Source organism: Fukomys damarensis, unplaced genomic scaffold, assembly GCF_012274545.1.
Source record: "Fukomys damarensis isolate Sample0158 unplaced genomic scaffold, DMR_v1.0_HiC HiC_scaffold_5, whole genome shotgun sequence".
NCBI classification, from domain to species: Eukaryota; Metazoa; Chordata; class Mammalia; order Rodentia; family Bathyergidae; genus Fukomys; species Fukomys damarensis.
In genome coordinates, this window is record NW_022900917.1 from 16,210,036 (window position 1) to 16,225,501 (window position 15,466).

The 15,466-nt window shown below is 32.8% G+C and overlaps 1 protein-coding gene across 4 annotated transcripts in view; it reads right to left on the bottom strand.

The window, feature by feature from the left end:
- Vps13b (vacuolar protein sorting 13 homolog B) overlaps positions 1–15,466 on the bottom strand; it is a 675,222-nt gene that overhangs the window by 494,838 nt on the left and 164,918 nt on the right. For all 4 annotated transcript variants that reach the window (XM_033759979.1, XM_010619560.3, XM_010619559.3 and 1 more), the window contains exons 18-19: positions 10,664–10,798; positions 9,741–9,914 (exon numbers count right to left, since the gene is read on the bottom strand). In XM_033759979.1, the coding sequence (XP_033615870.1) occupies positions 9,741–9,914; positions 10,664–10,798 (309 nt within the window). The remainder of the gene's footprint in view (positions 1–9,740; positions 9,915–10,663; positions 10,799–15,466) is intronic.

The following is a 15,466-nucleotide window of genomic DNA, read 5'->3' on the forward strand; positions in this document are numbered from 1 at the left end:
GTGCTTTTTCTTGTTGTTACTGGGGATCAAACTCGGGGACTTGTGCTTGCAAGGTGGCTCCAGAATCACTGAGCTAAATCCCCAGCCCTACCTTGTACTTTTCATGCAGGTGGCAGTACCACTGAACTAAATCATCTGACAAAAGTTACATTTCTTATACTTGAAAATGTTGTTCTTTTTTTTAATCATATTGATTTTATTGGTACTTTTTAAGCATATAGTACAGTTACATTCATCATTGGGATCTTTAACCTTCATGATCTTGGTTCTCCTTTTTTCCCCAAACCCCTACCTTCCCTTCACCCCCTCTGCCCTCCCCTATTTACAAAGACTATATTTCCATTTTTTCCTTTTCTCATATTTTTTGTCCCTTATTTCCTTATAACTGATAATGTGAAATAGGAAGAAAAGGGATAAAGGTATATGGGAAGTGGGAAGGGTAGGGGAAAGGAAATAAGGACAAGAAAAAATATATACTGTCTTTACAATTGGATATTTATCACATACTTATTACTTAAATATTTGGGGGGAAAAAGGATAATCAAAATACATATAACAAATACTTTACCACACCTTTCATTGTGTGCATGGACATGTGTGTTTTTCTAAATGGAAAAAAACAAGTTTTTTTGTAAGTAATTAGAATTAAAAAATTCTGTGCTACAAAAGCAATCAACCTTCTCAAATACTTTGTTGTGAAACCTATCATAATCCTTGAGAAACTGTTAATATTACACTTAAAAAATCACTTTGTTCATATATTCCCACAACTAGTTGGTATGGTAAAGAGATCAGCAAACTTACTTTTATGCATAACATCTTTAACATTTGCTCTCCTTTCTGTGCTTGTGATTAAATGTAACATTTTGAAATCCCAAAGTTCTGAGAAAAACATAAATCCTTGTCTCACAGCTGCTGTTTGACTCTGGAAACACATGCATTTTCTTTGCAAACATCTACCATCAAAATTCCCAAAGGGCTTAGACTGCAGAACACCTGCATCTCTTCATTTAGTTCTAATAACAGAGCCCAAGCTACAAAATTACAAAAATAGACGCTCTGTTCAGCTGTAGTTACATTTTGCCCCTAATTCCCGTGAACAAAAATGCTAGGAGCATGAAATCATTCAGGCAAGCTCTGTCATCAAGAGGATAAGATTTTTTGCACCAGAAGCCGAGTGGGAACACGATAGAAAACTGGCAACAATTACAGATATAGTACATAGTAAAGTCCTCAGAGAGAAGAGAGGAAATGTAATAAGATAGATGGGTATAATTTTTACACATTTATGCCCAAACCACAAATGTGAATTGTCTCTAATTGCTACAATCTACAAGTATTCTTACTCATGTGTTCTGTCAAAAATACTAAAAACAAAACTTCAAGGCAATTCACTTAATTCCACATTATGAATAAAATTTTTTGAAACAAAAGACATTCCTTATGAATTGAAAATTACAATGTAAAATAATGTCTCCATTTTAAAATCTCTTTTAACCAACCAACTTGGAGTATGTTTGCTCATATATTTTAATCAAGAAGAACTACTTCCCAACTGAACTGAATTTTGGGGGGCTAAACTTGTAATTGTGACTTTCCTTTCTTCTAAAATTCACCAAATATTCCCCATATTTGATAAGCAGTTTAAAAAAAAATTTTTTTTTTCTTTTTGGTACCGGGGATTGAACTCGGGTCCTTGCGCTTGCGAGGCAGGCCACCAAACCGCTGAGCTAAATCCCCGGCCCAGCAGTTTAAATTTTTAAAAAAACTTATGACGACCTAGTAAAGTAAAATGTTATATATAAAACTGATTACACTGAGGAATAAGAATTTTGGCTTAAATTGCTACTATATTTACAGATTATTTTAAGAGAAACACTGTTTTACAATGATTTAGAATATCATCATAATCGACTAATTCCATTTTTCTAATATTATGAAGAAAATGTTATTTTGCATTTTATGTAGTAAAGAAAAATAGCTTGTCATCTGTCTTTCACAAGTAACTAAGTCAATCAGATACTTTTAACGATAACTTTTTTCAAGGATCAATATAAATTGGGGAAAATTCAACAGGAATAAGTATAAAGATCTCTGTGTAGGTTCAAAAATATAGACACAGAAAGCATGGAAAACTGTATTAAGAGCAGTAGTTCATGTGAAGAAAACTGATGGGATATAAAATATATCAGTAGCATATGAGGTGAAAAACAGAAATTAAAGTCCTCTATAGAAATTCAAGAAGTATACTAAGTTTGTTATATAAGACACTGTGAAATTTTGGAGCACAAATTTTAAAACAGACAATTTCAAAACACAGGATATATAATTAGTATGGCAATGAATCTGAATCATGAGAAAAATACATTTACGATGTTTAGCTTGGACCACTTAGTTAAGCTGGGGAACTTCTTAAGATACCAGTTACACAAAGAAAGAAAGGAACTTAACTACTGCTGAAAATTAGTGTTAAATATCAAGACAGAAATAGTGCCATTAATTTAAATAGTAACAGTGAATTAAATAGGGGAAATTTGTATCTATTTGATTTTTAAACATGTAGGCACCATTAAAATATGCCAAGGAAAATGGTAAGTGGTGGCTCAAATTTGGAATGTGGATATCAAATAAAATAAATGAACAGAGAGTTACAAAGGTAGAGCTGGTAACTAAAATCGTAAGTGCTGATTACAGGATCCAAATAGAAAGAAGAGGATCTATAATAATTGTATTTATGGAATAAAAAGAGATCTTTTTCAAGAAGAGAACAGGGAAAAAAGAGAAAAAGGGAGCAAAAAGAAACAGCATTATTTTGGTGACAAGAACTCTAACAGAACTAAGATTTTACCCAATCCCAGTTTTGTGAATGCTACTAAAGATAATATTTTTCAGTCACAATAAGGACTTTATTAATTATGGTAAGTAGCAGCGTATTTTCATCAGTTCTCTTTGACCTGTATTCCACAGTCATGACCATACAAAGACAGTCCACTCAGGTATCTACATGGGGTGAATGACAAGTGAATCCTGAGTTAAGTAACCAAATGTTTTACAATGGGCAATAAGCATATCTTTCTTTGCTACAGAGGGAGATACTTTATCTTATCTTCTAAGGCCATTCACTATACAAACATCTTTGAAAGAATACTCCAAAAGAAATGAGTCAGTACCTATACTAACAAGATTTCCAAAAACATGACAGACTTATGCAACTTATATATTAACATGTGGAGGACAAAAGCGATGAAGGCTTCAATGAAAGTGTATGAACAGAGCAGTAAATACACAGACTGAATAAGATGAAAAAGAAAGGGGGGAGAAGCTAAATTGGGTATATTTAAGGCTACTATGGACATTATAATCCAATGAACAAAAGATCTAGTAGTTATAAAAACTATCTAACTGAGGAAGATATTGGTAGATGTTTTCTCCAACAGTAGTTATATGAAGAAGAGGAAGAAATAGAAATAGAAAGCGGAAAAAAAAAATTTTTTTTTAAATAGCCGGGCATGCACTGTGATAAAAACAGCATGGTACTGGCAAAGAAACAGGCCTGAGGATCAGTGGAACAGACTGGAAGACGCAAAAACAAATCCAGATGTACTCAGCTACCTCACCTTTGACAAAGGAGCTGACCATCCTCAGTGGAGGAAAGATAGCCTCTAATAAATGGTATTGGAAAAACTGGATTTCAACCTGCCACAGATTAAAACTGGACCCTTATCTTTCACCATGCACTAAATTAAAATCCAAGTGGATTAAAGATGTAAATATTAAAACAGAAACATTAAACTTGCTGGAAGGTAAGTTAGGCAGAACTCTGGAAGACATTGGCATAGGAAAAGGCTTTATGAACAAATCCTCAGTAGCATGGGAACTAGCAGAAAGAAAAAATTTTTACGCTGTTCCTCAGACAAAGGACTCTTATCTAGAATATATAAAGAACTCAAAACAATCAGCCCCTCCCCAAATATAAACACCCAATTCAAAAATGGGCATCAGAAATGAACAGATATTTCTCAGACAAAGAAGTAAAAGCAGCAAGTAAATATATGAAAAAATGTTTCACATCACTGGTCATTCGAGAGATGCAGATGAAAACAACACTGAGATTCCACCTCACCCCACAAAGAATGGCTGCTATCAAGAAATCACACAATAACAAATGTTGGCGGGGTTGTGGGGAGAAAGGAACCCTTCTCCATTGTTGGTGGGATTGCAGACTGGTGGAACCCCTATGGAAATCAATGTGGAGATACCTCAAAGGTCTAGGACTAGAGGTTCCATTTGACCCAGCCATCCCTCTGCTGGGTATCTTTCCAAAAGAGCTAAAATGCGCACCCATGTTTATAGCAGCACAGTTTGTAATAGCTGAAACTTAGAAACAGCCCATTTGCCCATCAGTTGGAAGCTGGATAAAGAAGATGTGGTTTTTCTATAAAATGGAATATTACTCAGCCATAAAGAACAAGAAAATAGATTCATTTATAGGAAAATGGATACATATTGAAGATATACTCCTAAGTGAAATAATTAAGTCACACATGTGTAAATACTGAATAGTTTCTCTGGTGTGAATAAACTGCAATAATACATAAGATCGTAATAAGATTACTGACATGGTGAAATGGGAAGAAAGGGGCTAAAGGTGTAGGGAAGGTGGGATGGATAGGGGAAGGGTTATAAGGGAAAAGAAAAAAATGTGAGATAAAGAAAAGATGGAAATAAAGTGTTTGTAGATGGGGAGGGGAGGAGGGGGTGAAGGGAGCGCAGGGACAAGGGGAAAAAATAAGAACCAAGACCTGTCATGTAGAGGTACAAGATCCCAACAATCAATGTGACTGTACTGTATCCCTAAAATGTACCAGTAAATTCAATTAAAGCTGAAAAAAAAGAAACAGAGTGATTTTAAATAAACAATGTAATGCTGAATCTCAAGCTTAGTAAATTCAATTAAAGCTGAAAAAAAAAAAAAAGCCGGGTATGGAGGCACACGCCTGTAATCCCAGCACTTGGGAGGCTGAGGCAGGGGGATCACTGTGAGTTGGAGACCAGCCTGGGCTACATAGTGAGTTCCAGGTCAGTCTCAACTACATAGTGAGACGCTGTCTCAAAAAAGTCGGGGGGCGCTTAACATGTACTAAGAACTTACTTTTGAGTACCTTTGCCTTTTGAGCAACTTTTACCTATGAAGGAGCCAGAGAAACACATATGATCTATTTGACTTATAAGATCTTACTTTTGAGTAAGTTCTGTCAAATACATTCATACTCCACCATCTGTCATAAAAATGCATCCATCTATTCATTTATTCAAGAATTGACTTCTCAAGCATTTCGTATAAGCAAAGTAATTTTAGGGCCTTGAAAATAAAATGATGAGTAACCAGTGACTAACCCTGGAACTCACTGGCAAGTGATGAGGACAGACTATATAAATATACACTGTCATAAGGACTATGAAAAAAAGTACATTAAGGGCCAGGGATATAGCTCAGTGGCATAGCTCCTGCATGGCATTGTGAGGTCCTGAGTTAGATTCCCGATTGGTGTGGTGGAGGGTATTAACAGAGGTACTTAATCAAATGGGGAGGTGGGAGAGGTAGTTTCAGGAAAAGCTTCCTTGAAAAAGTAGAGGTTGAGCTAAAAGTTAAAGACTATGCTGCGATTAAACAGTTTTAAAAAGGGCAAGGATAGTTATAAGAATCCCAGGCAGAAAAAAAAAAAAATCATATATAAAAGCACAATTACCAACAAAAAACTGAAAAATGCTAGTAGATCTGCAGCAAATATATGTATGGAGATATGTAAAAAGGTCTCCTAATACTGACTCAGAAAATGAACTGATGGTCTCCTAGATCTTTTGATTCTAAATTGATAGAACAATATGATTAACAACAAATAATAAATACTCTAAATTTCATTCATATAATTAACAAAGGTTTAGATCCTTTTGGCAAAATACAGCATATGAATAAGAACTAAAGTCTAAATATAATGGAGAGAAAAATGCTTAAAACATATAAAAATATTTAATATATATCATCTATTGTCAACTAGACTTTTAACAATGAAGGAACCAGAGAAACATCTATTATACCCTATTTGACTTATAAGATCTATACAAACATAAGAAATATCGGTAGCATTCAATGGTCCCCTTAAAGTAACTGTGAATACAGAATATGAGCTGGCATGCAGAATTCCCATAAGAGCCCTCAGCTCCTTCACTGTAATCAGTCAGCCAAGTGCAGAATGCAATCAAGGAAGAAAGAGGAAAAAGTGCTAAGGAAATTGCTAAGACTTCAAAGACAAAGCAGTGTTGTTAGATCATGAAAGTGTGGCTCTTTTAACAGTGCTTAATATAAAGAAAGAAGTTCCTGGAAGTTAAGAACTTTTAAGGCTAGGGATGCAATGTCTAGCAATTCAGATTCCAAGATTAAAAAACCAAATGGTAAACAACTAGAAAATGAAACAGCCCATCAGTTGGAGACTGGATAAAAAAGATGCATGTTTTTTTCTAAAATGGAATACTACTCAGCCATAAAGAATGAGAAATTAGATTCATTCATAGGAAAATGGATACATATTGAGAATATACTCCTAAGCGAAATAAATAAGTCACACATGTGTAAATGCCGAATAGTTTCTCTGGTGTGAAAAACTATAATAGTACATAAGATCCTACTGAGATAACTGACAATGTGAAATAGGAAGAAAAGGGCTAAAGGGGTAGGGAAAGTGGGAAGGGCAGGGGAAAAAGAATAAGAGAAAGAAAAAAAGATAGCAGAAAATGAAAAATGGAAATAAACTGCTTGTAAATGGGGAGGAAAGGAGGGGGTGAAGGGAGGGCAGGGACAAGGGGAAAAACTGAGAACCAAGACCTGTCATGTAAAGGTACAAGATCCCAATAATGAATGTAACTGTACAGGATACCTAAAATGTACCAATAAACTCAATGAGGAAAAAAACAAACAAAAATGTATACCTAAAATATATCAATAAACAATTGATTAAAAAAAAAGAAAGTGAAAAAATGTTATAGTCTGAAGCCCCAGCTTCCAGTTCAAAGGCTGAACATTAATTCCTAATTCTCATAATAAAGCTGTCCATTCTTTCATCCTCTAAAATCATAGTCAAAATACTATAGCTGACTAAGGTCTTCTCAAAAAATCATGTAACTATCGCTTCTCGGCCTTTTGGCTAAGATCAAGTGTAAATGTAACAGACTTCTATATAACATCTATAAAATTTACTGGTCCTAGTTTTAATCTCTTCTACTTCAATTTGGGAGCAAAGACAGAGTAGTGACTATGTTATACACGTTATGCCAGGGTCCTCAGAAGCCTTTTAATATTATCATTACTAAAAATTCTACAAATTCATACGAAAAATTCATTAACAAAGTCACCTAGACATCTATCTGTTTCTGAAAAGGCCAACAGAGACAACTTGCACTACTCTTTTGATGTTCACCTAAAAAGATTCAACTACTTAGTATCCTTTTGTTATTTTTTTAACATCAGGAAAGACTCCTGTTTTGCCCAATTTCCATGAAATGTTCCAGCCTCAAAAACCAAAGAAAAGTGAATGTAACCTTGAGTAACTTGTTCACTTAGTTGCTTCTGTTAAAATTGGCTTTTAAAGAATACTTATGAGTTCTCTAAACCATGTCATAAATACCTAAGCCTTGTATGTAGGTAGCAGTTCCAAGGAAGACGGAAAACTTAAATTTCAAAATAGCCTAAATAAATGTGCCTACAGTTTACATAAATACACATTAAAATTAAGGATTTACACATATCCAAAGGAATATTTTAAAGTGCCAAAAAAGATGAATACGGTAAAATTGTATACACAAATCCATAAATATCACTAACCATAACACTAATATTGAAGATTAGGTGAATTTCCTTAACAAAAAGAAAAACATTTCTATAAATATAATAGGTGTTAGATAATTTTTCTATACCAGCTTATTTTTAGACCCATACAAAAAGACAAATGAAAAATAGTTTTGACCATACAAATACATTTAAATTATAAAGAATAATATAAATATTGTTACAAGAAAGATCACTTTACTATTAAAATATGCTCGACTCATTAAATTATTCTAATTGTATGGAAAAACAAAAAAAAATAGAAGTCCTCATCTAACTCAAGAAAATGTGACATTCAAATAACAGTAATCCCTTCTTAGGTGTTAAAATTATAAATGAATGGTCTGGTCATTTTAACTGCTATCTTAATAATTTGACAATTTGAGAACAAAAGGTACAAAAAACTTCTATATGGATAATTACATAAAACAGTTAATTAACAGCATAAATAAGGGCATGATTAAATAGTCATTTATTTAAACACTATTTTCTTCTCCCTAAAACAGAGGTAGGTAGACCATACAAACCTAGCCCACTCTCTGTTTATATAAACAAAATTCTGTTGGACCACTTGTTACATCCATTCATTAATGCATTACGAATGATTATTGTTGTGCCACAGAAGAGTCAAACAAAATGGTTGTGATCAGTGACCACATGATCAACAAACCTAAAATATTTCTTTCTCTATCTGTCCCTTTGTTAAAATATTTACCAATCTCTGCTTTAAAAGATAGATATAATCTCTTATGCATAACAGTCCTAATTTGGTCTTGGCCTCATCTTCGTAACATTCCTTCCTTAAGATTCCATACCATTCTCACCAGGCATTTTATTCCTTCATTTTGAGAAGTGTTAACTCTAGAATCATAATGATCAGGTATTCTCAGATTGGCCTTTCAAATGCTAATTTGAAGTGTTAGGCTGTAAATGGTACTGCCAAAAATTAACCTTTCAAAACTTTTCTTGTGTTCCTGCATATGTGCACTTGACCCTACTTTAATATTTACCTCCATACTGTCTCTGTCTAGTTAATTATAAATCTTTTTGGAGTATACTTGAAATTTAGTAATGTGTAACATACTTTGCATAGGCTACAGTTCTTGCTGAATAATGTTAAAGGAGCTGTACTAGTATTCAGTTACTGTGAAATCACCTGAACTGGTCAACTAACTCTTTTTTTAAAAAGTCCTTTTTAGACATTTCCATACTACTATTAAATTTTTAGCCTCACTGGCTAATCACATTGGCTTTACTAACCACATACTGGCTAAATGATCTCTTACCTGGATGGTCTCTCTACCTATCATAACTTCTTCTGTTCCTAGCCTTTATTGAACTTTCTCATAGTGCCTCTGAACATAAGACGATGATTCTGTTATTACTGTACAGAATAAAATAATATAGATTCCAAGAAAAATGCTACTAGAGAAAAAATATAACTTCAAGAAATGAGATCATAACTTCTCAATGTTTTTGTTTATTTGTCTTTGTTTTCCCTTCTACAAAAGAAAGTTTTCCTTTCTATAAAACTATGGAAGACTGAAACATCTAATTTTAATACAGCAAACTATGGGTCATAGTCAAAGGAAAATAGATGTTACCTAAAATATTATATTTTAAAACTCAGCCTTTATAGCTATAAATCTGAGGTTAAGTACTATGCAGCTAAATTCTCTCATATTGTTGTAAACATTTCAATAATCAAAAAGACACGAAAAGTTCATTTGAATTTTAGAAAAGCAAAACTGCAGAAAGATCCCAATAAACACAAACTACTTTTTATAAAGCATAATTTAAAAAGCTTTTCTGGAAAAGAAAATGCAAAATGATGGAATAATGATAGGTTTGTACTTACCAGAACTATGGCAGTAGTCCATATATTGTGGAACTTGGATTGTGAAGGCTATCAAATCTGGAGCTAAAAGAGATTCTGGCTTTCTACTCTCATTGAGCCACTTGGTGCTATGAAGGTCTTTAGTGTCAGAAGGACCCTGAAGCAAGGGAATCAACTTCTCTTTTCCACTGTCAACTGAACAGAAATATTTTGTGATAAACAAACAAACACTAACATAAATCTTACTAAGTAAAATGTTATTGGAGTAGCATAAAGATGCTTTAACTTTAAAATATATTAATACCATAACATTTCAATTAGATTTAGTTACATTAGCTGCACAGTTAAGTTATACTCTTAAGGAGTCTGGCTGATAAAAGCATTTCTAACTTAAAATTACATTTAAATATTCTGCTAATGAATGTAAAATATATTCAAAGTTTGCAAAAGGAAGTAATGTGAACAATGTCTTCTAAAAATTCTACAGACTCTATACTAATATCAACTTATGTTGAAATATATTTTGTGTATATTACAAATTTAAAAAAATACTATGAAATAAAACACTGGTAGGAAGGAGTCAATTACAGCCCTAAATTTAAAAACAGCGAGGTTTTGTTTTCAATCATAATATACTAACATAATTTTATTTAATATTTAAGTGTTATATATAACTTCTCATTTGCCCAAAATTATATTTATTCTGTTTTTCTCTCTCATAACTGCTTATAACTATTTATTTTTCATAATTAAAAATTGATTTCTTAAAGTTAACAAGTGTCATCCTGGCACTATTGAAATTTTTAAGTAAAACTAAAAAAAATTAAAACCTCTGATTCATAGGAACAATGAGTAAATTCTTATTTCAGTAACGCTCCTTGTAAAACGCAAGGCCAATTCTCCTATACAGGCAATAAAGTTTTACACGGTCCAGCTGCACATACCTGGGGCTTTGGCACAAATTTTTATTGATCCCATGGTCCCAGAGGCACATTTGACCAATGATGTGCTGCAGTACTTCAATTCAACATTCTGGATTGAGCCCTCAAGAGTTGGCAGGGGATTCTTAGATTTCACACCTAATAAAAGAAAACTGCAAATGTACTAGCCGATTGAATTTAAATAATTTTTATACTCCTTCACCAAGGCATTTAAACTTAATTATACTTTAATTATCCACCTCAGATGTTCTTACAGTATTTCTGTTAGGTTTCAGAGTTCAGTGTTTAAAAGGTGAAAGGATGTAATTTTTAACTAAATGGGCTGAACCCTCATAACTATAGTTAGTTCTTGATTAGTTCAGCTCAAAAAGCAAATGTACAAATATTTACTTAAAAGCAAGTTTTAAAAATCATATTTAGCTTTAAAATATATGATAATTTTCTTTCTGAAACAAATATAATATATAAATTGAGTTTAATTTTGGCAGTAAACAAAATGTCTTGGTCAGGTGGAGTGAGGAAGTAGAAACAGAATAGTTCAAGGAAGTTACTAAATTAAAATACAATAGCTCATAAGCAAAAGGAAAGTACAGATTTTTATGAAGTAAGCAAAAAGGTAAACATTATCTCTTCTATTCTTATTTGGTTATTATATAACTATGCATCTATTGGTTGGTATTTACCAATATTTTACACCTGTGATGCATTTAAAATAATATTCATTATCCTCAGAGCAGAAATTCTAAACTGGAGTATGTTACAGACTTTAAGGAGTCCATGAAATCTATGTAATGGCATTTAAAATGTTGTTTGTATATTTGTGCATTTTACTAAGGCATTTTATCAGATTCTAAAAATCTATGATTCAAAAAGAATGAGACATGTCTAAACTTAAACAACACCAATATTTGCATAAACACAGTAGCAGAAGTAATAGTTATCAAAACAGCATCTAACACTGACTGAGCACTAAGTCCCGTGCACATTGCCTACTTTATTCATCACAAATAAAAAAACTAAAGTCATGTAGAGGTACAAGATCTGAACAATGAATGTAACTGTACTGTATCCCTAAAATGAACCAATAAACTCAATTAAAGCTGAAAAAAAAAACTAAAGTAGCTATTACTATTATTTATTTAACATATAGGAGAATGAATACAAATTCACCAAAGATACAAGTCAGAAAATGGCAAAGCCCAGATTACACTTGATGTAAGAAAGGATGCTGAGCTATTCTGCACATTTAATTCTACTGTAGTTGTAGTGAATAACTTATCCTTCTTCAATCAGAATGCTAAGATGAGGAGGCCACAGAACTGAGTAATTCACTACACTGGCTCCCAATCCTTGGAGACTCAGTCAATATCAATTTTTCAAAAACTAATGAGAATCTATATAGGAGGGAGCAGAAAAAAGCTATTAATTATCTCAAGAGTTGCTCAGGGTGTTCAAAACCAAAAGAAAGAAATCCATTCTAGTAGATACAAAAGAAAAAGAATCTGGATAGTAGAAATGATTTTGTTTTTTAAATATAACAGTGCTACTTTTACAGTTTATAAAGTTGAGGACTCTACTTTGAATCATAAACTATAGATCTGTGTTAATATATCATGCATGTTATAAATGAAAATTATCAGAAAAATTTGCCAGAAATCTCTTTCATTTTCTTTTGGTTTTTGTTTGTTGGTAGTATTAGCAATTGAACCCTGAGCCTCCACACTGAACGATATCCTTAATACTTTTTGGTTTCTGTATTTGAGACAAGGTCCTACTAAGTCACTAAATTGCCAGGCTGGGCTCCAACTACCAATCCTCTTGCCTTGGCACCACCACACCCACATGAAACCTTTTTTGGTAAAAATTTCATCAACCTGTGAATGCATCTGGGGTTTGAGGGGGCAAGTCTAGCTTGTATGAGGCTGTGAGCTCAATCATCACAACTGTAACAATTTTAAAAAAAAAAACCTCACATACCTGTATGAAGGACCTTAGTAAACTGACAGTATCAAGAACTTAAACTTTATATTTTTATGAACATCACATACCTCAGATATTTTAAAACTTGTTTTAACAGCTAAAATATTACTATGCCAAAATTTCTCTTTAAGAAATTTGTTAGCATTGTCACAAGCTTATTATTTTTTAAGAATAAATTTTAGTAATCTCTTCAAGGATTTTTTGCAATGAAAAAGTTGCCTATAAACCTGTAAAATACCCTAAATATTGACACTACAAAAGTAAGAGGTACCAGAGTCCCAGCACTATATAACAGGGTGCCAGTCATATCTTGTTCTATAGGAATGCTACCCTCTGAAATTATAAAAGGAATTCTATTACAGAAGCAAAATGGTGAAACAAAATGATTTAAATCTCTAAAGTCAAATATATGTGGCTTCAAACATGAACAGCATTGCTTACATACTTTGTTATTTGTGAAGGCCAAAACAACTATAGTTCTTAAAATATTTAATTCAGATAAAGGTGAATTGCATTCAGAACTTAATTTAGGCAATGACTGCAATATTTTGGTAGTATGTACAGTCAGAGTGACAAGGGTTAGGAAGACAACAGATATGGTAGGAAAATCTTATATTTGGGAAAGGCAAAGTACTGCCCTGTACATTTATGCAAATATTCTTGTTATAGTCCACTAGAGCAAAAAAGAGAGATCTATAAGGCACTGCAATTAAAAATTGATTTTACACTGTACTATAAAATAACTTCTTAAAAACTATTTCTTGCAAAGTATTATATAGCTATTTCCTTTCCTTCTAGTACTTCTCTGAAGAATGACAACTGAAAACATATATTTTTTAATCCTGTGTTGCATCATTAATCCCAATTATTTCTCCACAAATTCTTGCCTACCATAATTCTCCTAGCTTTACTGAGATCTCTCCCTCAGTATAAACTCTCTAGTGTCCAGTAATATAGCTATTATTATTGCTGTAACTATCACCTAAAAATTGAGATGAATAAAAATGAAATGTAGATGGATCTCTGAAAATAAAAGATTAAAGTTAAATTCCATTTTTCACCTCTTTTCAGTCCTTGAGCTCCACCAAAAGGTTGGTAAGAAATATTTTAGATCCCTAAACCAACAAAGAAATGAAAATAAAAAATATGACAGCTGAATGTGCAGATCTCAAAGAAGCAAAAGCTGTCATCAAAGTTTTGGAAGACAACCTCTGATGAATAAATATCATTGAATAAAATTAATAGAAAAAAGTACTTAGGCAAAGAACAGGTAAGAATTCTTAAAATCAGGCACTTTAGAAGACAGGGATGCAGATGAGGCTAGAAAGATGAGTGACTGATAGCCTAAGGACTACAGATTTCCTTCCCTGAATCTATGCAAGATCCATTCCCTTAAACCCTGCAGCCAAGCAACTACCTCAGAATGATCCAGCGGAAGACTAAAGAGTTGTTTTGGGAAATGCTGAAAAATAAACTGCAGATTATGGAATATGATATACAACCAAAGAAAAGGGAATTATAACAAAAACCTACAAAGATACATGTATTTTTACAGAGATCTCTTTTACTGTTAGAACTCTCTTTTAAGTGTCAGGCTTATAACCGGCAGGAAAAAAGTGTTTCTCTATGCAAACTTGACAGACCAACAAAAGGGAACCAAACAAACTGAAAACTGACTATTTCCCAATAAAAAATGAGGCATGTCCAATGCCATGCAAGAAAGATACCATGATTTTACAAGTTGCATGCTCAAACAAAGGTTCCAATTAGTTGTTTAGCAATTTGTTCTACAATATGAAAGATCACCATATGTTAGAAGCAAATCACTAATACAAAAGGCAGAGATTAAAAAACACACAAAGAGAGAGAAAACAATCAGGTTAAACAAATAAGGCTATATGCTAAAAAGGAGTAAATTTCAAATAATAAAAATGTATGTACAGATAACACAGAAGATACTGTAACAAGAACTGAATGTTTATATTTTTCAAAAAACAAAAAAGAGCTCTTAGAAATTAAAAACATGTTGCTAATTCTCCTTAAATTAATAAAAAGATTGGGAAGTAAACGAGGAAATTGCCCACTAATATAAAAAGTATAAAGAAATTTAAATTGGGAGAGAAATGACAATAAAATGAATGTCAGCATAAAAATTGAGTATCTGAAAATCATAAGTTGTAACATGAGCCACTGAAATAAAACAAAAAATAATCAATGAAAATTCAAGCATATTGTGTCAAAAATAAAGAAGTTTAAAAATAAACTGAACAAAAGGGTTAAAATCAATCTCCAAAAAGCTTTAGAAATAAAAACAAAAAAACAAGACACCAAGCATATAAAAACAAAAATATGCTAAAACAAGTAACTAGAATGATATCAGACTTTTGCAATGCTTTTAAAATTCTACTGGAAAATAACTCCCAACTTAAAAACTCTATACAAAGTCAACCAAACTACAAGTCATATTTATGGTTAAACAAACATTTATTCAGACAATTCTGATCTGTAAAGTTTACTTTCTATACTACAAGTTATAGGGATTTGTGTCCTACCAAAAGGAGACAGCAGTAAATCAAAAAAGAAACCCATATAGACTGGATATGTAGCGGAATGGTACAAGTACCTACTTAACATGCACAAATCCTTGGGTTCAATCCTTTAATTAAAAGTAACCCCGCCCCCCCCAAAAAAAGAGCCGGCCTTGGTGGCACACACCTGTAATCCCAATACACGGAAGGCTAAGGCAGGAGGATCACTGTGAGTTCGAGACCAGCCTGGGCTACACAGTTAGTTCCAGGTCAGTCTCAACTACATAGTTAGACCCCC